This window comes from Leptinotarsa decemlineata, unplaced genomic scaffold (assembly GCF_025532065.1).
Source record: "Leptinotarsa decemlineata unplaced genomic scaffold, Ldec_3_MD MMD2_tig00026307_RagTag_RagTag, whole genome shotgun sequence".
NCBI lineage: Eukaryota > Metazoa > Arthropoda > Insecta > Coleoptera > Chrysomelidae > Leptinotarsa > Leptinotarsa decemlineata.
The window spans coordinates 1,908,007-1,933,014 of record NW_027412681.1 but is presented as its reverse complement, the minus strand read 5'-3'; the positions used below and the strand labels follow the sequence as shown (position 1 = coordinate 1,933,014).

At 34.2% G+C, this 25,008-nt stretch overlaps 2 protein-coding genes and 1 long non-coding RNA gene across 3 annotated transcripts; 1 reads left to right on the top strand and 2 right to left on the bottom strand.

The window, feature by feature from the left end:
* The first annotated feature begins 3,214 nt into the window (after positions 1-3,214).
* On the top strand, positions 3,215-4,240 carry LOC141485065 (uncharacterized). The gene is made up of 3 exons (XR_012466993.1): positions 3,215-3,639; positions 3,703-3,792; positions 3,851-4,240. It is a non-coding gene; the product is annotated as an uncharacterized lncRNA (long non-coding RNA).
* Positions 4,241-4,249: 9 nt separating this feature from the next.
* Positions 4,250-8,885, bottom strand: LOC141485064 (uncharacterized). Its single transcript, XM_074181022.1, has 4 exons — positions 8,730-8,885; positions 7,562-7,786; positions 5,388-5,523; positions 4,250-4,565 (listed from the first exon to the last, which is right to left on the bottom strand). The coding sequence occupies exons 1-4, from the start codon at positions 8,742-8,744 to the stop codon at positions 4,405-4,407; spliced, it is 537 nt and encodes a 178-aa protein (XP_074037123.1). The 5' UTR covers positions 8,745-8,885; the 3' UTR covers positions 4,250-4,404.
* Positions 8,886-13,578: 4,693 nt separating this feature from the next.
* Positions 13,579-18,693, bottom strand: LOC111502914 (uncharacterized). The gene is made up of 3 exons (XM_023157092.2): positions 18,537-18,693; positions 15,020-15,488; positions 13,579-13,921 (listed from the first exon to the last, which is right to left on the bottom strand). The coding sequence occupies exons 1-3, from the start codon at positions 18,549-18,551 to the stop codon at positions 13,746-13,748; spliced, it is 660 nt and encodes a 219-aa protein (XP_023012860.2). The 5' UTR covers positions 18,552-18,693; the 3' UTR covers positions 13,579-13,745.
* Positions 18,694-25,008: the final 6,315 nt, after the last annotated feature.

Here is a 25,008-nt window from a genome sequence, read left to right as displayed (position 1 = left end):
TTAACTAAAAGAATATAGATTCCATGGAAATTCATCACCTTCAATAAAACAATAACATAACAAAAAAATATGAGTTCGAAGGCACAAAGCATGAAAGTGATGTGTTACAGTGATCGAATTGTAATTTTTAGTAACCTTTTGTCACATTTGGAGATACTTGAAACTGAATTATATTGATACAAATCTCGTGGACAATCACTGAGGCTTTCATAACCAACCACTAGTAAATGGACTGATTCTATTGATAATGGGGGATAAGTAGTTGTTTTCTTAGACTTATGAAAGGTTTTGGAACCAATTGAATACTGTATTGGATTTCTGATCAGGACTTGTCACGACTTCTGTAATACTAACTCTGTTCGTACACTTTACATGGCTTATGTAAATAGTCAGCTCAGTTCTGCTTCAGTTATTTGGAACCCCCTGTATATCTCGTATATTGAAAGACTTTAATCTATACAAAGCAAATTCGTCATCTATGGGCCGTGTTTAGATAATAGAGATTGTTTGAGGTTGATATTGTATCAGGCGAAGATGGAGAGTGTCGCGTAAGCTAAAGGAAATAAACTGGATGAATATACATAATCGAAGACTACTTCATACAACCTATAAAATTTTAAAATGCGAAAAAAACCTCCTTATTTACACAAAAAATCATCTTTAGAAGCCATGTTCATAATGTCAATATTCGTAGAAGAGGAATTATAACTATACCCTCCCATAAGAAAGAGATATTCAAACGTTCCTTCACATACTGCACGGCAAATCTGAATAAATTCCTGATCACTCACTTCACAAAATAGATGGCGTTATTTAAAAGAATAATAAAAGGGAAGCTATTTCAACATTAATATATTTAGTACTCAACTGGCAGTTTTCATAATATTCGAAATATAATAATCTTAATTGATTACCATTTACTTAGATATATGCATTTTCCCTCTGGGCCTCAACAGCACCTGATCTTGTATCAGAAAGCTGATAGTAGGCCAAATAATCTGTATATCACAAAATATATGTATTATCATACTGGTTATGTAATTGTCAATTCGGATTATTATTATTATATCAATAGAAAATACTTTCATAATCTCAAAGATCAATTACAAATTAAAATACTACCCAATCTGATATCTTTGAGGGATAGACGCCAAATAGCTGATATTAAGTTCCTATATAAAATAATGAATAATTTTTTTGACAGCAGTTCTATATTGAACTTTTTTTTTATTGAATAATAATAATTTAATGCAAGTATTATAATATATAATGAAATTTGGAACAATCATGAAATACAAATCAATTCGGAGAACTAAGATTATACCTATAAAAAAAAGAAGACAAAAAAATCACTTCAAAGGTGCTGCTTTGTTCCCTCCTGTTCATAAAAGAGGACATATGCCTCAGCGCTCACAAGTGATTTTGGCGAAATTGGGAACACGTGTGAATCGTTGTATTCATGCCACGTGCCACTATAAGGGTGTCTGTAATATGCTGTGTAATGCCCGTTGTAAGTAGTCCCACTGTGATTTGAAAGTGCATATAGATTATAAGGACAAGGAGCCATATTGTCTGCTGCATAATTGCTCATATCTAATCCATCTGAAGAAAAGTCAATGGAAACATTCAATTTGCCTCTGAATCTTTCCGTAGGAGAGAATATTTTCAAATTAATTACTAAAATATGGGGAAACTTATAGATTGATAAGGACTTTGTACATTTTCATCTTTACTTGCATCACGAACACTTTGGTTTTTCATCTCCATCCAGAGTTTCCTCTCTTGTGAAGGAATCCAAGCAATGTGACAAACTCAATTGGCCAGTTCTTTGTGGTATGGAAAGAGACAAATTCCAGAAAGGATCGAAGGTTACTGATGAGTGTCCACAGTAACATCAATTAAAATCCACATAGTGGATTTTAATTGACCAACAAAATAGTCTACAGCTTAGAGTTGTTCATATTCAAATATCTCAGCCAGGACTCTTACTTGTGCTTTTCTGCTGTCGCTCAATATTTCGTCAATCTCCGTTAAGATCGGTTCAGGTTTCTCAGTAATTCTGTTGAGGTTCTCATGTAAACCTTCTAAAAGATATCGAAGGAATTCGTGGGCGTCTTGATGGGCAGAACCCATGAATCGAGGGGCAAATCTTTGAATCTGACTTTTGAAGTAGACTGTGTTAATTACTGTATCAGATTTATCTTCTGACCACAATATTGAACCAACTTTTGATTAATGTACCTCTGTATAATACCAGAGAATTATATTCATTCCAAACAAATCAAAGTAAAACTAATTACGATTTGAATTCTCCCCTAAATAGGTGTAAATCCTACAACTCTATATCTAAATCAATTGAAATTGACATCTTTTCTAATTCCCTCACAACCTTCACCACGTCTCTCAAACGTTCATACAATCACCATTTTCGTATCTAACTATTTTAATTTGAACTGCACTTGATTAATAATTGTTCATAACACGATATTGCATGTCAATTATAACAATCAAACCATTTATTGTTATTTTCACCTCATCATTTATGAATACTCTTTTTGGGTTTGTCCCGTTTTGTATTTCACTGAAAATAAATAAATAATTAAATTAATTGAAAAATTGAAAGCATTTGACATCAAATTAATTGCTTTGGAATGGTTCAAAGCTTATACAAAAGATCGTAAATAAGTTACTGAACTTGGAAATAAGCATTCAAAGCCAATGTATACAGAATTTTGAGTGCCACAGGGAAGTGAGTTGGGCTCCTTGTTATTTTTCATTTATTAGGTTGTTTCAACAGTTTTCTCCGTTTTTATGAGTCTAAACTGTAACATCGCAGTGAGTACTTATTCAATTTTATCGAAATAACCGCCATTTGAATCAATGTAACGTAACGCCATTCGACAGTGTAGCACAAGTCAAAAAGATGGTAGTCAGTTGGCGAGTGGTCAGGGAGGTTTGGTAAGTGAGGCAGAATATGGACGGTCAATTTGTTTAATTTTCGGATGGGCATTTGTGAAACGTGCTGAACGAACCAACGTTCATTGCCAAATACTTGGTTAATTTTTTGGTCTTTTTCTGCAGCGCTCTGGTTCAATTTAAATTCGTAGAGAAAACTTGGCTGAAAGTCGTTCAACATCATATAGTTATAAGCTGAAAAAAAAGCCAAAAAGTAAAATTTGGGGAAAAAATGAGCAGCATCAATGTCAAATCTTTAGACAATGCTTTGGTAAAAGAAAATAAAGTAAGATTTCTTTACCGACTTCTTCTGTCATGATCATGATTCGACTACTGATCAGAAGATGTCGCAGAATTTCCTCACTGAATTTTGTCACAGAATAATAAACAAAATATTATTAGGCTTGTTCTGGTTCTCTGCTCGGACTGTTCCAAACAGTCAGAAAACAGTCATCCAAACTGTATACTGAACATTTTGTCGCATTAACCTTTTCAGTCCACAACTGACTCACTGATTTTAGACGATTCGAAACAGTACAAACTGAAAACCAGAACAAACCTATTGTGTGACTGCAATTCTCAGGCTGAATCATTTTTTGAAACGCATTCTAGTTGTCGATAAAATGGAATATGTAACTTGATTAAACTGTTAGAATATAGCGTTTGTGGCCCAAAATTATTCAAGTAATAATCTGCTGCGTCGTGAACTGGTTTCACGTTTCATTATACTTATTGACTGTGTTGCAGATATACAGAGAACAGAGAGTATCAAGAAGTTGTCTGCCGAAAAAAAATTATTCCCATTATTGGTGTATCGAATTGTATTACTACAAGAAAGTTTGTATCATTTGTCATATTTATCTATTGTTGCTAACACGAACCCCCGATTTTGCAGATTTTGATTTTGATCTTTGCCACTATAAAGTCCAAGTGACTGATGGTATCTGGAAGAACTAGAATAAGGAAAAAAATAGTCTCTGATTTGGTAAGTTTTTGTAATATATTTTTTCAAAAAGGATAAGTTGTTTGCTGACTCTTTAGTAAAATAAAATATAAAAATGCAACCTACCCTTAGCATAATTAAATTCCGGAACATTTATAAAATGCATTCATACCTATTCCATGGAAAAAAATAACGTAAAATAAAATATCTATAAAAAAAATAGTGAGCGTTAAAAATTTGTCTATCTTTGTTGAACACAGAGCGAGTATCTTATTCACAGCTATGTTTCCCGAAAAACAAAAAAAAGGATCTACTCGAAAAAATGGATTTGCAAATAAATAACCAGAAAAGTTCTTTGAAGTTGTCAAAGACACATGCTTGTTTATTTGTGATTGTAAAAGAAAATCGTTATCTAGGCCTAAACATATCTGCTGATGAATTTCGGAAAACTGAATTAATCTATTTGAGATAAACAACATGTTGTCAGCTGGCGTGTCTGACTTGACTTAGGTGCAGAAGGGGTAGTTGGGGCAGGAGTGGGCGTCTACTCCGGCAGGGATTTGGCCTACCCCGTGGGTCTGTTGAATGTTTGGTGGGATTCCTTGGTTGCCTTGGTTCCATTGGTTGTTTCCTTGGTTCCAGTTGTTTCCTTGGTTCCAGCTGTTTTCTAAAAAGAAAAACGATTTTTATGAACATGGAGTTTGTCCAGTCCTCACAGCTTTTTCAATGTATCCCTCAACACCTTGTGTTTAGGGTTATCTAACATTTATTGAAGTGAGCACGAAGTTCTGAAGGGTAGCTTTACGTTCAACTTTGCAGATTTTTGTTGGTTGAATGTAGTCTTCGATTACTTCATCATTGAGAACATTAACACTCAGATGAACCTTCAAAATTCAACAGTTTTTGAATACGAACACTTGGGAAAAACGAAGATACGTCAAATGTTTCTGAAATATCTACTCGCAACTTTGCATTCTTGATTTTATCTATGAATTCATGTGAATTACCGAAAGTTAAATTCACTTGTGAGATTGAAAGAGTTTCAAACTGTTTGGTAAGCTGTTTAGCAATTTCATAAGTAGGGGAATTTATGACGGAGTTAATTATTGGCCGCACCGACTCTCCAGATTTCTGAATTTTTGGTAGACCGCATATTTTAGGAACTGTATGATTAGGAACCTACAGAGTCCTGTTTAAAGTCGGTGCAATCAAATCTTGACACTTCTTCAGTGTGTTTTTCACTTCTGAAACTGTCTTAGACAATTGGTTCTTTGGTCGCATATTATTGTTACAGTTTTGACTCCTAAACCGAAATTCTGATACGTTATATCAGAATAGCTCTTTATTCCAACACAATCCTGGTTAACTATGATCGTTTGAGCACATACGTAAGTTGTGGAACCCAAACACAGATCGACAGGTGACAAGTCTGGCGATTTTGCTGGCCGATCTTTGATTACCCCCTCAAAACATAAATTGAACGGCTTACCATATCCTGGGGCAAGTGCTTCTGCGAGTCCTTCTCCGTGGTAATCTCCATCTCCAATGTATTCTCCTCTGTTCAGTCTGTTGGTAGCATCATTTCCCCATTGCTGTGGAACAGGAGCAGGGTTCCACTGTTGTCCCTGGAACAATCATTACTTATTAAGTACACATTATTGAATAACAAATAAAAAAAAATTGGGAGCTGGTAGCGAATAAAATTGTTTTTTTTTCAATCCTGCTTGAAGCAGTTCTGATATGCACAAACGCCGGTGCGAAACGCCGTCCTTTCATGTGTCTCTTCAATCTTGGGAACAAGAAAAAGTCGCCGACGGCTAAACCTGGAGAATACGGTGGCTGAAGCATAGTTACCGTGGTGTTTTGACCAAAAAGTTACGAACAAGCAATGAACAGTGAGCAGGTGCAATAATGTGATGCCAACTTGGCGTGTTTTTTTGGTCTTGGCTCTCCTGGGCTCTTTTATTGGGATGATTGACACTTTCGAGTAAATTTGGATAGCCGTTGACGTCTTTCAACAATTCCTGAGCAATGCTAATGAGACGTTTTTTTGGTATTCAGCAATTTTGCAACGCCAATAGTTATTGGCGTTTCATTGTGTAATTGAGTGACTTCATATTCTCTTCTGTAATTTATAGTTATAAGTTTTTCCCAAATCTGACCCTATATGATGGGGTAGATATAAAATTGTCTACTTCTCGTCGAATTTACTTTGAATCAATCATTTCAATTTTAATTCCTACGGAACACAAATTTGCATGTTTCATAGCCCACACATCGAAATCACACATTTATTTGCCATGTTTATATTTGAAGGCCCAAAAGTCTCGCGAATATATTCAATTAAATTACATTTTTTGTTGAATTGACCTTCGCCGTGTTGTATAACATTTATAATTGGTACAGCAACCGAGAAATTTATTTAAAAAATGCTATTAAGTCTATATCTGTATCGCGCTTTATGCAAATCTTGTTATTATATCGTTATATTTTACTATAAAGGAATATTATTCCTACCTACATTCTCTTATTTTGAAACAGACACAATCACTTCATACCAGTACTCTAATTAAAATTCTTTCTTCCTTTGTTATCTGTCGTTGGTGATTTTGAAATCGTGAATTATTTTTTTAACATTCCTAATTAGCAAGCGAATATACAAAATAAGAAAGTGAAAATGTATTCTGAACATTCATCTATTTGACTCATATTTGCTCGTACATCATTTAAATGTCCAGCTTAAATATCGTCCGAATATATTTGGAGATATTTTATATCAATGATAGATGTTCAAAAAAGTATTTATTACGTGAAAAATGATAATTAAAGGCAATACCTAATAACAATAATCACTAAGTAATTCGTTTGGAAATGTTCTTATAGGACGAAACCACAGTAAAGTTAGTTACACAAACAAGTGGTATAAAAATAGGAATGAATTCTCATTTTTCAGAACGATGTTTTTAATGAAAATAGAAAACTTATTTTTTTTTCATCCGAAAATGAACGTCGGTCAAGAATTTCAAATAAAATCCTGTATATTTGATAAAATATGAAAGTATCTTTTCAACGATATAACACAACTGACCGTTTTCTCTCAAAATGGCGCCATAGGAGCCATTTTCATTAAATTAAATATGGTGGCTTTATGACGTCATTTATTATATGGACATTTTGTCAAACAAATGTATTGAGAAACAAAAGAGGATGTTCACTCAGTATGTACATAAAAATTTAGGAACTAAAGTTTTCACCAATTGACTTTTCATCAATTTATTTGTATTTACCGTATTTACTTCATTCATTTAGAAAATCGTAATAAATAAAATGTTGAAGATAGTGTGAGGTTCATTTTTCTGTACCGGTCGAAGAGTTACAATTACAATTGAATGTACAAATTCAAGATGTACATTGGCAACGAATTGCTTTTCAAATACTCGATTGGAATAACACATCAGGCATGAGAATAAAAATGAAACCATTCGTAATATTATATTCTGTTACCTGATGACTATTGAATCAACATTAATTTCCATTGAAAAACATTCCAAATTGTTTTCCTTTCCATTAATTTTTTCACAATTACTATTTTCCTTGCAATAATGGATTATCTGTTTCATCCTCATCTTTCACAAGCCTTCACAAATATATCAAAACTCTCACCTGATTCCACTGATTGGGTTGTGGGTTCCATTGCTGTTGAGGTGCTCCCCATTGTTGTGGGGCGGGTTGTTGGGGATTGGCGGATACAGCAGGGTTGGCACAGTTGGGGAAATTGGGGCAAGCCTGGGGACTGACACCCGCTGGATACAGGGAAGCAGGCTGACCCCCTGCGAGGGGACCATTCCATACAGCATTGGCTGCTGCCAGGGTACAAGCGATTACGGCCTGAAAAATCATCATCATTATTATTTTTCAGACGAAAAAAAATATTTGGCTTGATGCGCCTGAAAAGAAGCAAAAGCCAAAGACATTGACAGACAAAGACAGAGGGGAATTTGGTTGTAACTGTTTATATTTGTTGTCTGTATTCTTCTTTGTATTTTTTAAGTTCAAGGATGACAAATATTCCTTCTGTATCAAAATATTCTTCTGTTAATCTAGATTACTTCGAAATCCTTCAAAATTTTCTCAAAATGAGCATTCAATTTGTAGGTTTTTTAAAATTTAACCTTGCATTATTACCAATTTACTCATGAACTTTTTCATCAATCTGAATATCCCTTTCATTTACAAAATTTGGTTAGAACAAGAAGAAATCTGAGAGTAACTAACAAAATCCATCATATCTCAAAAGCAGTACTGAATTGTATGTGTTTTTCTTTTTCTGATTGGAAACTGCTACCCTTTGCTTTGGTTGAGGCAAAATAAATACGCAGCGTCCTTTTAAGTACAGTAATAGGGGTAGTTACCCCTATTACTGTACTTACATTTACTACAAATCACAATGACAAGAAAGTTGAAGCTATGTAGAAGTTGGGAGCAGCTTGAATCATTTGAAATTTTGAATTCACTTTCTTTTACTATCAAATATTGAATTCTCTGAATTAGTGAAGTTCTAGTTGCAAAAAAATGAATCAGAACTTCAATAAAGTAAAAAATATCAACAAAACTCAAGATGAGTTAAATAAATTATTATTATTATCAATATCATTCAAGATTGTGTTCACTGAATGCCGTGGAAACTATCAACAAATTCAAAACACCAAAACTAGTGAGTCCCAAAATAGTCCTTCTGGTATATTTTTCACTTTAATCCAAATTGTCACACACTGTCACAGGAAAATCACTGCTCTAAAATTCCCAACACTGAAAAATCCACTCTACTTACCAGTTTTACAAACATGTTGTTAATTTACTGAATTATCAAAAGACAAAGTGCTCAGCAAATTGGAAACGCCCGTTATATATACCTTTACCACACCTTTTACGCCTGTTACATAGAAATGTAACAGTAATGATATTATTTTTAATACCGATCCCACACATGATAGAAGAAAATATAGATCATTTTGTATGGGGTGATCCAGATAGATAGACAGCAATACATGTCTTTATAAATTTACACCCTGTTGATGGGATACAAACGACTAGGGATACAAACAGAATAAATCAAAAAAATATCCCTATTTTACAGATGAGTAAATAATATATAAACGCTAAGTACATTTCACTAGTAACGAATATGAGAAAAAATGAAATAACTGATAACTAACCGAAGATAATAAGGAAAGGTAACATCAGTTTTTTAATATGTGGAGTATAGTGAATGATAAACAATACACATTCCTAGAAACAATAAACTTAGAGAAACACACACACAAAGAATATTACCTGATGTAACAGGCAAATTCAATGAGATATCCTGATGAAAGGGAAGGACAAATACCTGCCCAAACCCTAGTTAATGAAGCGTCAACAATTTCACTAAGGCGATTTAACCGTATAAAAGAACAAACAAGAAGATAAAACGTTCAGTTTGAGTATAGCCATGACGATGATACCACAGTCTGCTATCGAAAGCGCTCGCATATAATAATAGTTATTTAAGCTTCAAATCCTTTTTGTAAATAAGTATCAATATTAAAACAATGAAAATAAAAAAAAACTAGTTTCTGAAATGTCTTGTATTCCTGATAATGAATCCCAATAAACGATTACACATATTAACGGTTTCTCTATGTGGAATCCATTATTACTCCTAAATCGCGTACTTTCCTATATGGTGTATTTATGGGATTTCTTTTTTTTGGTAAAAGGTATTTTGAGACATTTATCGTGATTTAGGTATAGACTGCTATTGCCACAGATTTCTGCAAATGCATCAAGTCATTTTGCAATTTTTTACTGTCCTGGATTTCTTTGATGGTTCTGTAACCGTAACCGTTCTGTAAGGTAACATAATTTGATTCTCGTAGCTATCACTTAGTGCAGTTGACATATTTTTTCAGTTACTGCATTTTAAAATTAAAAATAACTGCAAATTACTGGATGTTGCCCGCTTTTATATTAACGTACAGCTATTGAACGTAGAATTTTGAAATATGCAGGTAGGTTCTTTGTATAGCGTAAATAATCATTAAGAAAGGGAATTAGGAATTTCCAGCCCCAAGGGGGAACAATAGGGGTTCGGAATTGTATTAGATTTCGTCAGTTTTAAAGTTGGAAACCTGAAGTTTTGGGTTGATAAAAAAATATGGTAACTATTTGTTTAGAATGATCTGTCACGAAACTTAATGTGACAAACCAAATTCTATGCAGGCGAAGCCGCGGGCAACAATTAGTTTATTATAAATTCTTATTTTCAGCTTGACTGTCCTATATTTACTGTTACAAAACATTAAGTTAATCACCTAACAAATACGGAAACCTTACTTTTAACTCTTGATAACTGGGACCAATGTAGAACAAACACAATTTCTTGCCACATTGTGGATATTTTGAAATTGACATCATTTGTACTGAATTATTAATTTTTTTTCGATTGCTTGGAAGCAGTCCAAAATATGTCTTTGAGTTCCTCCTTTTTCCTCAGGAAATTAGATGATGTCATTAGATATGGAAGCTCTGTTGTAAAGTCACAAGTCAAACCTTTTGCTATAAAATGTATTTTTTTGGGCAATAACGTTGATAACGTTTAAAATGTTTTGTAAACATGAATACTTTTTTTTCTCGGAAAATATTTCGAATTTTTAGCTTTCTGCATATTCCTTCGCCACTGGATTTGTGTATCGTCCTGTACAACGGGGTAAAATCCTAGTTCAGACTGGGCGGCACAAAACTATTTTCTATGCAATAATTAGTTCTCTGTCACATTGCTTCCAAGGTTCTACACTTCATTGCATTCATTGCCATGGTAAATATTCACCCATTAAAAAAATGGACTATATCGGAGTAAAAAGTTGAAATGCCTGCTATAGGTGAGGCTTTCCTTATTCTGTCATATCGCAAGAGTGTGACCTTATAGCAGGAAGGAATTTTTCTCTAGCATTCATTGTTCCATGGTTTATGATGTCAGTTGGCAAACATTGTGTCTGATGCGTTAAGATCGTAGATTTGATGTATTGTGTAATTTGCTTTATTTCTTCACTGCTAGCCTTGGATGGTTATCTTCTTTGTCTATTTGAAGTTACTGGTAGGTTAGTTGCAGCTGCTTAAGATAAAGCAGCAGTTCCAATTGATGGTGTGGTGTTGTTTGTAACAGCTATATCCATAAAAGTGGCATAAATGCTAATGAAATTTACATAAATCTACAGTTATTTCGTGTCTCAATTCAGTATGATATACTACGTACTAATTGAAAACAAAACCATTTCTCAATAAGGCTGAACTAATTTTTGGAAGTGAATCATTTTGGCTTTCTGCTTCTTCATCTTTGTACAAAAAATGTGGGAAATCACTTTTGTCCATTTTAGTTTGTTCTCCAAACATATGTTATAGATTTGAATCAAAGTATCACTAGTTTACAGCTAATTTACCTACGACTGTAATGTCAGAGGACGTTCTTTGTTGATTTTTGGTCCCTAAATGGATCTGGACGATAACGACATTTGGCCACCAAGATCCTGCGATTTGATCCCGTTAGACTTTTTCTTGTGGGGTTTTCGTAAGTCGCAGGTGTAGGCAGGTGAGGCCCTCAAAGCCAACATCGGTCAAATTCAGCCTGATTTACGCGCCAAAGTAATGGAAAATTGGACGTGGCGGGCATGATTATTAAAAATCAGGTACTACAATTTTTCCTCAAAAATGAACTACTTTCGACAAACCAGCATGGTTCATGCAAAATTAAAGCACGGAAACAGATATGTATGATTTCATAGAACACGTAGTAACAGTCTTAGATAACAAACTTAGAATTTGTGGTTTGTTCATCGATTTTCCTAGGGGATTTGACTGTGTTGATCACTATGTACTATTCCAGAAAATGCATCGCTTTGGGATTCGTGGAGTTGCCCAAAATTGAAGGAGGTTCAATCAATCTCACAAACAGTGAGTATCCAAGGTGTTCACAGTCAATCCTTCGCCTGTAAGCAAGGAGTTCTATAGGGGTCTATACTCGGACCACTTTTTTTCTTATTTATGCGAACGACTTGATACAATACCTAAATAGTCTTTCGAAAGTACATATAGTTGCATATGCAGACTATACAAATGTTCTGGTCACTGATCATAATACATTAGCACTTGCAGAAAAAACAGAATCAATATATGAGAAAATAATGAAATGAGCTGATAAAAATCATTTAGCGCCCTAATTTCAGCAAAACAGAATTAGGGATAAACTGCTTGCCAATCCCAACGGTTCTAGATCCTTCTGGTCGGTAGCTAAAGCTGTTAATCAAAACAATTCCACCACTAACACAAGCAGATGATTCAATTGCAACAACAGCCATAGAAAAAGTCTACTAGCTGAACAATTTGCGTCCCATTCCACAGTCGATTTTCTGGAAAAAGCACCACCCACTATTCTCACACTAGAATCCACATTGCCGACACAAATGGCAAATAGGTGAATGAATGTCATGACATTAAAAATCGTAATTCATGAATGAATTGTGTGTATTTTCTATAATGTTATCCAATTTGGTACTGAAGAGCCTTGGGGAAAGTGTCTTAAGGCGAAACATCGATGTATACCAGTGAGGATGACAATGTTGCATGTAAGTGCAATTTTTTACTATCCATTCAAAGTAGAACTCATGTGAATATCTGATTTTCATTCCACAACGAATTTTTGAAATACAAACTGAGTAGACAAATGTATCTTCTGTATAATTCCGTGTTCATATAGAAGTATTTGTTTCGAAAGAATTTTTATTCAATATTTATATGAAAGTAGCTGTTCGAGAAGGAATTTCTTTCAGTTTGTGTCTGAAAGTTACTTTTTTGCATGGTCTACACATCCATGTAAAGAGTTACTTATTTTCAAATTGATTACTTCCTTCCTTTCTTCCGATTCCAGCAAGAATTCTCAGAGCTTTTTTCTGTAATATAAAAATGCATTGGGCATCACTAGAATTTCCCCAAAGTAAAATACCGTAAGAAATGTAAGACTGTACGAGCGAACAAAATATTATTTTCAACGTAGTGAAATTTGTTATTGGTTTCAGCTGTCTAAGTAAAAATAAGGCACTCGATAATTTACTTTTCAAACTTGAAATGTGGCTTGACCAATTTAGCATATTGTCCAGAGTAAAACCCAATAATTCGACACACCGGAATTCAGGTAATGGCAGAGCCATAGAAACAATCATGTTTTGTGATTTTTCCTTATTCATCATGAGTTTGTTGACAGTGAACCAGCGCTCCGCTTTTTCTGTATTTCATATAGTTGTAAAAATCATTTATATAAATAACGAACAAAAGCGGGCGCAAAACCGTTCCCTGCGGTACACCTAGGTCAATCGGCTTTAGCTCAGAAAATGTATTGTTATAAAAAACTCTCTGGAAACGATTATTCAGGTAAGTTTCAACCAAACCCAAAGGAGTACCTCTTACACCATAATATGACAGTTTTTCGAGTAAAATGCTGGGGGAAACACAGTCAAAGGCCTTTGACAGGTCCAACTTTGACTGGAAAACTGCGTTCTGAGAACGTTTTTCCAAGTGGATGTGAAAATGTGAACCGCTACTTTCGCACTCACCCGATTATGTACAAAACAAAATCGAAAAAAACTCCATTATTTTAAATTTTGTTTTTTATTAAATAACTTGTATAAAATAATTCACACAAATCACAAATCGCTATGTTACAGGACACATTTACATCTTAAAAATAACATTGACATGTCGTCAGCTGGCAGTCTGGCTTGTCTTTTGGAAATTTTGAACTACTTCGGGGGAGTTTTTAGTGGCAGAAGGGGTAATTTGGGCATGCGTTGGCGTCCACACCTGCTGGAATTTGGGCTGGGGTGGCATGAGCTCCAGCTTGGTTGTACTGGGGAGCTGGGGCGGGGTTGTAAGCGCGGGCCTGGTATTGGGGGGCTTGGTTGTAAGCTGGGGCAGGGTTGTAAGATTGACGGGCTGAAAAAAAAATTAGTGTTAAGTTTTTATTTTCGAATTCCATTGGGTCATATATCATTCACAGCAATTGAAAGTAACTTCTACGCTTGATCTACACATCTTCGTGAAGAGTTTATTTTCGAATTAATTGCTTTCTTCTTTCCTTTGAAACTTTCCCAAAATACTTCACCAACTAGTCGTTGGTAAAGTATTTTGGGGTTTTCAAGTGAAAGACCACATCCGACTCCAACTACTCAACTAATCACAAATCTGACAACTACAAAGAAAGGTATAAAAATTAATGAAGATAACATTTCTCTATTTGGTACTTCCAGCTTTACTTGAGCATTTGATGCATCTCTTCAGACTATAACTAATTACCCTAAATTGGAACGACCCATTAGCCTAACATCTCTCCTGCTGAAAGACTTGAAAGGATACTGCAGAGACATTTCAGGAGTACAGCTTTATGTATATCCCCCTTGGACTATCACCAGCATGCTTATAGAAAGAGTAAGCAGGGCAAGGGCATAGAATGAACATAGGTCATGCTTGTAAATAGAACAGTTTTTATGATCCTTTAAGATGATGCCATCAGGATTATGGTCACCAGGGGTTGTCCACAAGGTGTTTGAGGTCCTCGACGAAAGAGAAGTAGAACTGTAAGTTTACGCAGAAGTTATCACCACACCGGGAAGAATAATATCTTCCAAAGAACATTAGACGATGTTCCTAGGGGAAGCAGATGTCTGTAAGCACCAGCAGAACTTTGATAGTACTCTTCACCGGGAATCTTAATGATTTGGTTCCACATTCCTTCAATGATGAGGTGATTCCTTTTGTAAATACCGTGAAATTTCCCCGATTGAAAAGGGTCTTCATGAAGTCAGACTATCCCTATGGACCGTGACAAATCTTGGGGCTTAAGGCCCAAACAAATCCATTGGATCAGACCAATGATTACGTAGGGGATAATTGCTTGATTGCTTGATGGCTTGCCTAACGATGGTTAAGTCCTACATATAGTTTTTAGCTACTTGTGACTTCAATGAAGCAGAATATCACTATTGTAGAAATAATTGTAACATGAAGTATTTAAAAGGAATATCTGTATCTTACCAGCATGTCCAGGTGCAAGTGCTTCAGCGAGCCCTTCCCCGTGGTAGTCACCATCCCCGATGTATTCTCCCCTGTCCAGAGCGTTTTGGATCTCAGGGGCGTACTGGCTCTTCTGACTTGGTGCGTACTGTTGAGCATGTACTGGGTTGTACTGGTTAATTGGGGCTTGGTACTGCTGAGGTTGTGGCTGGTATTGTGGCTGAGCCTGGTACTGTTGTGGTTGGTACTGAGGTTGAGCCTGGTACTGTTGTGGTTGGTACTGAGGTTGAGCCTGGTACTGTTGGTACTGGGGAGCGGAGTTGTATTCCTGGGGGATTTGGTTGACGGCTACGGCGGGGTTGGTGCAATCGGGGAAGTTGGGACAAGCTTTGGGGTCGACTCCTGCGGGGTAAAGGGCGGCTGGTTGACCTCCGGCGAGGGGACCAGTGTACGCCGCTGAGGCGAAGGCAAAAGAGCAAGCAATTACGGCCTGGAATATAAAGTAGAGTTATTATTTCGCCCGGGAGTTGAAATTTTCAGATCAGCTGTAATTTTGACCCAGTGGCGAAAATAAGAAAACAAAAGTTATCAATGATATCCTATCTGCATTGTGGTTGAGGAGTAGTGTTTTCACCCGAAACTTTCATAGTACACCTGAGATTACAAGTTTTCCTTGTAAGTTTTCATATATTATGTTATGTTAGGTTCCTGTGTATGATATCTGAGTCAAGTATAAACTGAATGGGAAAGAGTAATTTCGGTGTAATTCAATGTTCAAATTTTGAGTTAGTTGTTTTTATGTATATAATTCTACTTTCTTTTTTCAGAAGTTCAGTGCTATATAATGATGAAAGAGAAGAAAGACAAAAGACTTGTACATCAAAAATATAAGAATTTTGTTACATATTCCTCACAATTTTGTTTTAAAGAATAATAATAATAATAACGTTTATTGTGCAAAAACAAGTTTTATACACAAAGGGAAAAGGGTCTTTCACCCGTCCCATAATTAAGAAAAAAAAATAAGCATACTATAAGTAACAGTTACAATAGACACAAAAATAAAATAAAAAAAAAATATTATGAAGATAATATAAAAGATTACAATCATTTTTGAACATCTAAGAAATGAATTTTCAAAGTTTTTTTGAATTGATATGTAGACAAATGAATATACGGCAATAAATTATTTAGATACTTCGGTCCAAAGTAAGAAAAACATCCCTCAAATTTGGTGGTAACATGATATGGAATGGTAAATGTATCTTTTCTCAAATTGATAGAATGATTATCAGATCGCTTACTAATTAATCTGAACAGGTAATTAGGAGTTTTGCTTTCCAATAGTTTATATAAGAATACAGATATGAGATAACGAATTCTAAACTCATTATTCAGCTGATCTAATTTCAATAAATATGGAGTTACATGATCACGATAGTTTATGCAGCATACAAATCTCATACAAGCATTTTGTATGCGTTGAAGTTTGTGTTTATTATAGTCTGGCAAGAAATTGTAATACACTGAACAGCAATACTCAATATGGGGATAAATCAACTAATTTCAGTTTTGTTTCTTGAGAAAGCTGGAACTTGAACTTGTATAAGGATTTCAGTTTAAAAAAGCAAGTTTTGTAAATGTGTTTAACGTTCTCGTTGAACGAGAGGGTGTTATCGATATATACACCTAAATTTTTTGCTGAATTCACCGAGTCAATCGGTTCATTGTCAAAAAAAATATGGAAATTTGTTTCAACTTCATTTCTTTGTAGGTCAGATCCCAAACATAGGGCTACTGTTTTATTTGGATTTATTCGAAGGCCATGATTTTTGGAAAATATAGAAGCGTATTTTCTAAATCTAAGTTCATCCTGGTGATAGCATGGTAAATATTATTAGATTGACTTGACAGACATAATTGAAAATCATTAGCATATAAATGTACGTCGCATTGAGATAACGTGGCAGGAAAGTCAAAAATGAAAAGAGAGAACATTAATGGACCTAGAATGATACCTTGTGGTACACCTGAAGAAGTTTCCTGAAGAGATGAGATCATCGATTTGTCCCGAGAAGTAGTGATATCATTGATAACCTTCAACAGAGCAGTGTTGATACCGTGTTTCTGTCGGAATCCAGATTGCACTTCTGGAACTATGTTAGCTGTATCCAAATATACTTTGATTTGTTGCGTTATTATTTTTTCAAAAATTTTTGAGAAGGCTGGTTGCGAACTGTATTATTATTATTATTGCTTTTTGTCAAACCTCTCTAATATGTAAATTCATGTCATGATTTCATTTGCTTTTTAATGTATTTTTTCTCAGTTCAAATGATAAAGAATTTATTGAATTGAAAATAATTTAAAATTCAACTGAAATATGTCTAGTGTAGAATACTGTTTTTGAAAAGGGCAATATTTTGATAGATGAAAAATATATTCGAGTTATATTCGAAGCAGAAAAGAACACCTTACGTTAGTTCAAAAGGCAGTTTGAAAGGGAGAAACTATTTCTGTCGACGTATTTCGGACAATATAAGAACTCATTGGTCAACTTCGTCCAGAATACAGGAATTTTTGTTTTTTCTCAAAACCCCGTTTAAACCATTGAAAACTAGATAGGTTAAGTTAGGTTAGGTCAAAACTGAGCGGGTCTATTCGACTCTCCACCGCAACCCGCAAGGGTTTACTGTGGGTCACACCTAATCATACTAGACCAAATAAACCCAGCTTCTAAACTAGTGCTAGGCCTACTGAAAATGAATGTTTTTTTGACAATAAGAGATTTTCTCATTCATCAATGGTGGAAAATTCTCAAATGTAATAGTGAGCGTATTGATTTATTTTGAAGTCACTGCACGGCAATTTTTAACTGATTGCTGTAACCAATATGATTACCGGATCTGATACTAATCGACTTCTTCATATGTATGTATTTCAATGATTAGTTCAGAAGACTTTAGGAACTCAAGGTTCATTTACAAAAATTTTGAGGCCTTTTAGCTTCGTTTGAGAATTCAAATAACAAAAACTATCGAATTATATTTGTTTGGCATCTTCAAACTTCAGCAATAATTTTGTTGAACCATAAGCTAATTGATTTGATGTAATCGACGTTTCAACAGTCATTTTAACTCGTGACACTGCAATCAAAGAAATATTTGAAACATTTCACGAATTCAGTAATTTTTCAGCATTACTGTGTGTTAAATTTTTCAAAAACTGCATGAAAAGATTCGTTTTCAACTCGTGACATCATTGTGGAGCTACTTCACCGACAGAGCGAACATTACTTCTGTTACGTTTCAGAAACACTGCCACAACTTTTCTGCAAGTTGTACAGTACAGAAAGTAACATTCACCGAAAACGAATCTATTATTTTCTTTATCACTTATCGACGCTACAGCACTTGTTTATAATCCCTGTATAATCCACTTCACAGGTTCACCCACAAATATCAATACGCACGACTGGTTAACGCGATTAGAGACACTTTTTTAGGAAAATTTCAAGCTCCACTTAACAAGAACTTACCAGTTTTACGAACATGTTGATGTTTTGCTGTTCAAGTTCACAGTGACTATCCACCCGAAATATCACGGATTTATACAATTGCCACGCCTCATTTAGCCCTGAACTTAGTCGAAATCCATATTTCCACGACGGTGGACCAGTTGTTTCACAAAGACGCCAAGAATCGAGAGGTCTTCATTGTTCATTCGGAGCTAGAAGGCTGGGTGTACTTTTACTTCGGTGCTATCGGATGTCTTCTGAAATTTTATATCTAATCGTTATGGGATTGTTTCGGATTACCGTGAAATGAAGAAGGTGGCTGGAGAAACGATTTGCAAGTTACTGTGTTTTTTTTCAGAAGCGAACGAGGGAGGTGAATTTTTGATGTGAGCAAATTCATAGTGTCTCAATCGTTGATTTACTGAAATTCACTTGTTCAGTATAGTTCAAGTAAACGATATAGCGCAACCTACCTTCCAACAGCTCTCCTTTAATAATATACTTAGGGAGCTAACTAATTTCGTTATTCAATAATCATATAAGAATCACAATAACTATATAAATATACAAACAATCGATCGCTTCAAAAACACTTCACTAACTTTCTTTGAAAGCTTCTGATAATTCCTCTTCCATATTATCTGTTTCACTATCACTGTCGTCATTTAAATCAATAATGAATTTATTTCCACCATTAATATGGAAGTGTCCAATCTCCATATAGTCTTTTTCAACTAAAATTACTTTTTTAATCTTTTTCTACCAGTCTTCTTTGGTAATATTAAAAGAATAATTATAAAAAGAATCAAAATGCTTCGATTTGAAACAATCATTTTTTTATAGCATTTTAGTTAACCTATACAGAAACAAACACGAACTGAAAACAATAGAACATAAATACACAACAAGACAAAAAAGCAATTCTGATATTCGTACGAAATCCTCAAAAAAGCGGTAGAACAACGATGTTATACTTACCTCGCACCTCGGCTTTTCAACTTCTTACATAAAAGTTTAAAGGATCTCATCACTCACATCAACTCTATCACTTTAATCAGAAAAAAACTAAAATCGTACACATTTAATCTAGACAGAAAAGTAATTCACGATATATTAAGAGTACAGAACAATTAGTTGAAAATTAAACGGTTATTTCCCCTATGTTGACTACAATATTGAAAAAATTATAAAATACCTCTACATCAAACAACAAAATTTATGAATAAACAGGAAAAAGTCTCACGCACAACCTAGGTTTCTGTGGGTCTCCCTGTTTATTCGTGAAAATCATCGAAGAAACTGATATTCATTATTGTACTCAGAATTATACAGAAACGTATATTCACAACAATAAGTATTAGTACTATTACATTGTTAATATAATATTGTCCAACTTAGGAGTGTTCTCTATATGCATCATCATTATTATTGTTTTACTTTATTCATTTTAATATTCTGCCCACGCACAAGTTTTACTTTTGTGGGTCTTCTTTTCTTTTATTTATTCACCATTGTTATATTTATATATGTATATATTGTAAACTTGATTTGAAATCTTGGTAAATAAATATTATTATTATTAGCTCTATTACCTTCTTATCAAATTTTGGAAGATTATTTTTATGCCTGATGATTTCCCCAAATCAACTCAATGGGATTGAAAACACAAAAATAGGGGGGAAGTCTTAGTATGGTGTGTCCATACTTTTCAGCAATACACTTCAGCATACACTTTTCTGAATGTTTTTGTCAGTAAAGTAGTTCGTTTTTGATAGAGTAATCTTCAAAATACAAATTGATATTCATTGAAAAACTTTGTATTTAATTTTTCTTCGAATTTCTATTCAGTACTTTGATGAGCTGTCGCGAATGATAGGAAGCGCTGTCAAGAACTATTACACTAATCGCATCCAAAATTTGGGATCAATGTGTTTACAAACCATTCCTCAAAAATATTAGCTTCCATGTTCTTATGCAGTGTTAGTCAACATTGCAGTCCTCAAGTTTTTTCCCACATAATTTCAAAGAATTCGGAACCCATCCTTTACTTCCTCCGCAATGCTCAATGATTAGTCGCGATCCATGAGTAGCCCGTGTATGACCCAGTCAAAGTCGTGAGAGAATTAGTTGTTTTCGCCTGTTATCAGGTGTGTTCTTCCATGGTAGAACCGATGCCTTGATGCTGGATAATTTTGAGAGTGATCCATTCTATTGGGATTGCCAACAGTTGGAGAGGATATGTTTGTAAAAGGGTTTCAGATATCGGTTGCTGTAATCGGGTTGATAATAGCTTCCTTTGCTAGTTTGCCCGCCATTACCTGCTATTCCTATATGCGATGGAATCCACATAAAATGAATTTGTGATTCTTCATTTTCTTGCAGAGAGAGTATAACTCTTTTCATGAGGAGTATGAAGGGGTGATATTTTGAAATGCTGCCTCAAATCCAATGATCTGACTTTTGTGTAATCCAGCCAACAATGTTTTTCTTTATAGTATAGATATCTCAGTAACCTAACCAAATTCTAATATTGGTCTCACAAGTGTGATATAAAGATGTTGTATCGTGAATACGTTCACAAACGAATAGCTAGATCTTATAATACATCACAACATTCTGTTAGCCCTTTTACAAATTTCATCAAAGTGTTTCGAAAATGACAAAGTGTTTTCATAAATAATCCCAAGACCTTCCACTTCATTTTTTCTGTCGAGGAAAGTATCTCCAATTTTCTAACTAAATTCTATGGGGTTTATTCGCAAAGAAAATGTGAAGATATTACATTAATCAATATTATTTTCCATGGTCCAATCATATATTCTATTATTGTCTTTTTGTAATGCAACACAATCTCTGACGGTTTGAATTTCTTTAAAGCATTTGAAATCATCTGCAAAAAGGAGCCCTTTGGAAAAATGTAAACATGATGTTTGATCATTGACAAATAAAACAAACAGCAAAGGCCCCAAGGTTGATCCCTGTGGGACTCCCGAGTTGATTTCATAGGGATCAGAGTAAATACCATTATATCTGACTACAAAGTTACGATTCTGGAGGTAATTATTAATTGAACCATGGTTCATACCAAATTTGCTGAGTTTTGAAAGCAATAAGTCATAATCAGCTTAATCGAAAGCTTTCGAGAAATCTGTATAAATGGTATCAAGTTGCTGTTCATTCTCAAAAGTTTTGTAAACATCATTGGTGAATAGGAATAAATTTGTATTTATAGATTTTTTATTAACAAAACCATGTTGCCACTCATCAATAGTATTTTGAGCATGAAAATAATTATGGAAAATTTTCAAATCGATCTATTATAAAAATAATAATTGTATATAAATATATGAAGATAGCTATTACTTTCAACAATATTTTTGATTTGAAAAAATGCAAAAATGCAAAATGCAAAAATGAGGTGGCCCTGATTAAATATTATAAACCTGTCTATATTAACTGTGGCAAATCAACACGAAATTAAAACATTTTGTTTCGAGCACTCTGTTGACGTTTTGCATTGATAATGTTCAATTATTACTTTCTACTATGACTGAAACATTTTTCATATTCCTTCTTGATAACTTTGTATTGATAGCATTTGGGTTCCAGATGACTCAAAACTACAGTTCATTTCATATAATTCAAAGGTTGTTTTTGCTGATTTATTTCTTCACTGCACTATTTGAAAAAACTCGTAATAGATCACGCCACAGCCTGAGGAAATATTGGAAAGTTCAATCGTGATATTAGATGTTATTTGCAATTACCATCTTCATGTGGTGTTGTTTCATATATATGTAAGGAAAATGGTACAATCATTACATAACCTGACCTACTTTGACTGATTCAAAGTAAAGTACGTAAATGAAATGCAATCTATTACAGTACCTACATTTCGTCAACAATTGAGTTTAACACTAAAACCAATATTGTCAACTGTTGTCACTTCAGATCTACTGAATAAAACAACTATCCATATTGAATATAATAATATTGATAATCCAAAAGCAGGAAATTCATTTTAAAATTCATTTCAAATTTCCATTTCACAACATTTTCGGGGTTGAGACTATGTCAAATTGCTACATTGAAAATCATCTATGAATTAGGAAGAACACGTGAATGAAACAAAGTTTATTAATTAACCGTGTGCCAAATAAAGATAACAGTTGGGCTGTTTTTCGTTAAAATTTGATTTCATTATTTAATATAGTTCCCTCCGAGGGTAATATAACGATTATAGCGGTTACACAATTTTTCAATATCATTTTCATAATACGATTTGTTTGTGATATCTCAGTGAAGACTTATTCAGTTCATTCGAAATAAGCGTCAGACGAAAGTTGTAGATCATAAAATTATCTACAAAAAATGTATTAATACTTTTTTCCTACAAGCCACCGTTTTTGAGATATAACGATTCAAAAAGTTGTAAAAGTTGTGATTGTAATAATATGCACACGTTTCCACGCCATCTATGAGGTAATGTACTTAGCGCGTTTTTTTTTAAGTGGTTTCCCCAGTAGGCATATTCCACGGGTCAGTTGTGATCCTGTTTAATTTGAAACTATTGCAAAATAACTAATATTAGCAGAGATTGAAAAGATGAAAGCAATTTAAGTTAAAAGAAATAGTGAAATTAACCGCCCGAGTCGTAACTTTCAGATTCTCCTTCTTGTTCTTCTTCTTGATCTTCTTGTTCCTGTTCGTCTTGTTCTTCTTCTTTATGTTCTTCTTGTTCTTCTTCATCTTTATCCTGAATACATGTAAACTGCGTCAAGAGTGATGTATCGCATGTTTCCTCGTTGGTATCAAATGAATCCTCCACTATTGGTGATTCAGGATTAGAACATGACTGGCCTTGACAATGTGTACATGCCAGAGAACACAACAGTCCAACTTTTTAACAACCACATTTAGCACTGCACTCCTTTTTGCAGTTGCAAAAAATTGTGTTTAGCAGTTTTTCCGGCGCAGGTGGAAGTGAAGTTTGGACTGTAATTGTACTTGTTTTTTACTTTTGGTATTTTTAACGAAACATGCATATCTATACTTATCTAAGCGGGTAGTTTGTTTAGGAGCTCCGTGCATAGAAAGAAAAAAAAGAATGACCGATAGAAAAATATTTTAACGTATATTACAACGACCTTTAAATACATTTTTTCCATACAGGAGAAAGATGGGAAATTTCAAATTTTATTTTTAATCATATTTTAAACAATCTTACTGATTTTCAGCTTGGTGGGAATTTAGGTAGCTTTACTCTTACTTTTTGGTCTAATTTGAGCGGACTATCACTGCATTTTTGCCAATGTCATACAGCCAATAAAAAGTATTATGAATATTACTGGAGTTTTACCCCAAACCGTTATTTTTAACACCTCGACGCATGTTTCAATCCCCAAGAGATCATCTTCAAGTTGTGCGACGCTTGCCAGAAGCAATATGAAATAACGTCCGCTATTTTGGAAAAACAATTGATAACTTTTGTATCACAATAATTCATCTAGTCACCCGTCATTTTTTGGCCACCGTATTCACCAGATTTGCATACCTGTGACTTTTTCTGTTCCTATGATTGAAGAGACCTATGGGAAAAATAAAAATTCACTTTATTTTTCTCAACAGACCTCGTATAGTTCGAATCCGTAACGCCTATGATAATGACTTGCTATTTTTAAGTATAATGATAAAACTTAATTTGATATCGATATAAAAACTCCACAAAAAACGTTAGGGAGATTGATATAAGAAGGAGATTGAAACTAAAATATATTATCTATTGTCGGCGTCTACTGATAACTTTTTAATGATTAGAAAGCATTTCAGGGTCAGCAAAGATTGGTATATACCAGTTTGAATGAAGTGGAATGTGTTCTATATGCCAAACCCTTCATTTATATTGCAGAAAAGTGCGAAAAATATGTAAAAGTCAAGACAATTTCAATATAAATATCTGTGAAGTGTGGAATAGTAATACAGTCCAATCATTAATTGTGATATACGACGGCGATACTGTATAATTTGGGCAAACGACTCGCACAAACATTTTGATTTAGGTTCTACTTAAGATAGCTCTACTTCAAAGTTGCATTATACCGAGGGTTGTTTTTACCCTGGGAGTGGATTCCACCTCTTCTTGGGAATGAAAATTGTTTCATTAAAATAAGTCCGGGAAAGAATAAATCGATCAATTCTAAGCAACTATCTTATATTTGTCAAATGATAAAAATTTCAACTTTATTGATTTTCTATGAAAAGACACGAAACCGTTTATGAAGTCTTTGAGTAACCGAGTTATGAGAATTATTTGTTTCGATTACAGAAAATGTCAAAATCACTACCTAATTACAATCTCCACCTGAAAATGATAGTTACTACTTTACAGTTCACTTTATTGATGTACTTTTGCTTAGTTTTGGAAAAATTTGAACTTCAAGTAAAAAGTGATTTTTCTTTAGAATAACTCAAAAACTATGAATTGCAACATTCC

What these genes read in the sequence shown, in the direction of transcription:
- LOC141485064 (XM_074181022.1), bottom strand. An exon ending in AACCCAATCAGTGGAATCAG is followed by an intron (nt 5,524 to 7,561) that starts GTGAGAGTTTTG and finishes TGATTGTTCCAG; the next exon opens with GGACAACAGTGGAACCCTGC. An exon ending in AGCACTTGCCCCAGGATATG is followed by an intron (nt 4,566 to 5,387) that starts GTAAGCCGTTCA and finishes TTTTCTTTTTAG; the next exon opens with AAAACAGCTGGAACCAAGGA.
- LOC111502914 (XM_023157092.2), bottom strand. An exon ending in ACTTGCACCTGGACATGCTG is followed by an intron (nt 13,922 to 15,019) that starts GTAAGATACAGA and finishes TTTTTTTTTCAG; the next exon opens with CCCGTCAATCTTACAACCCT.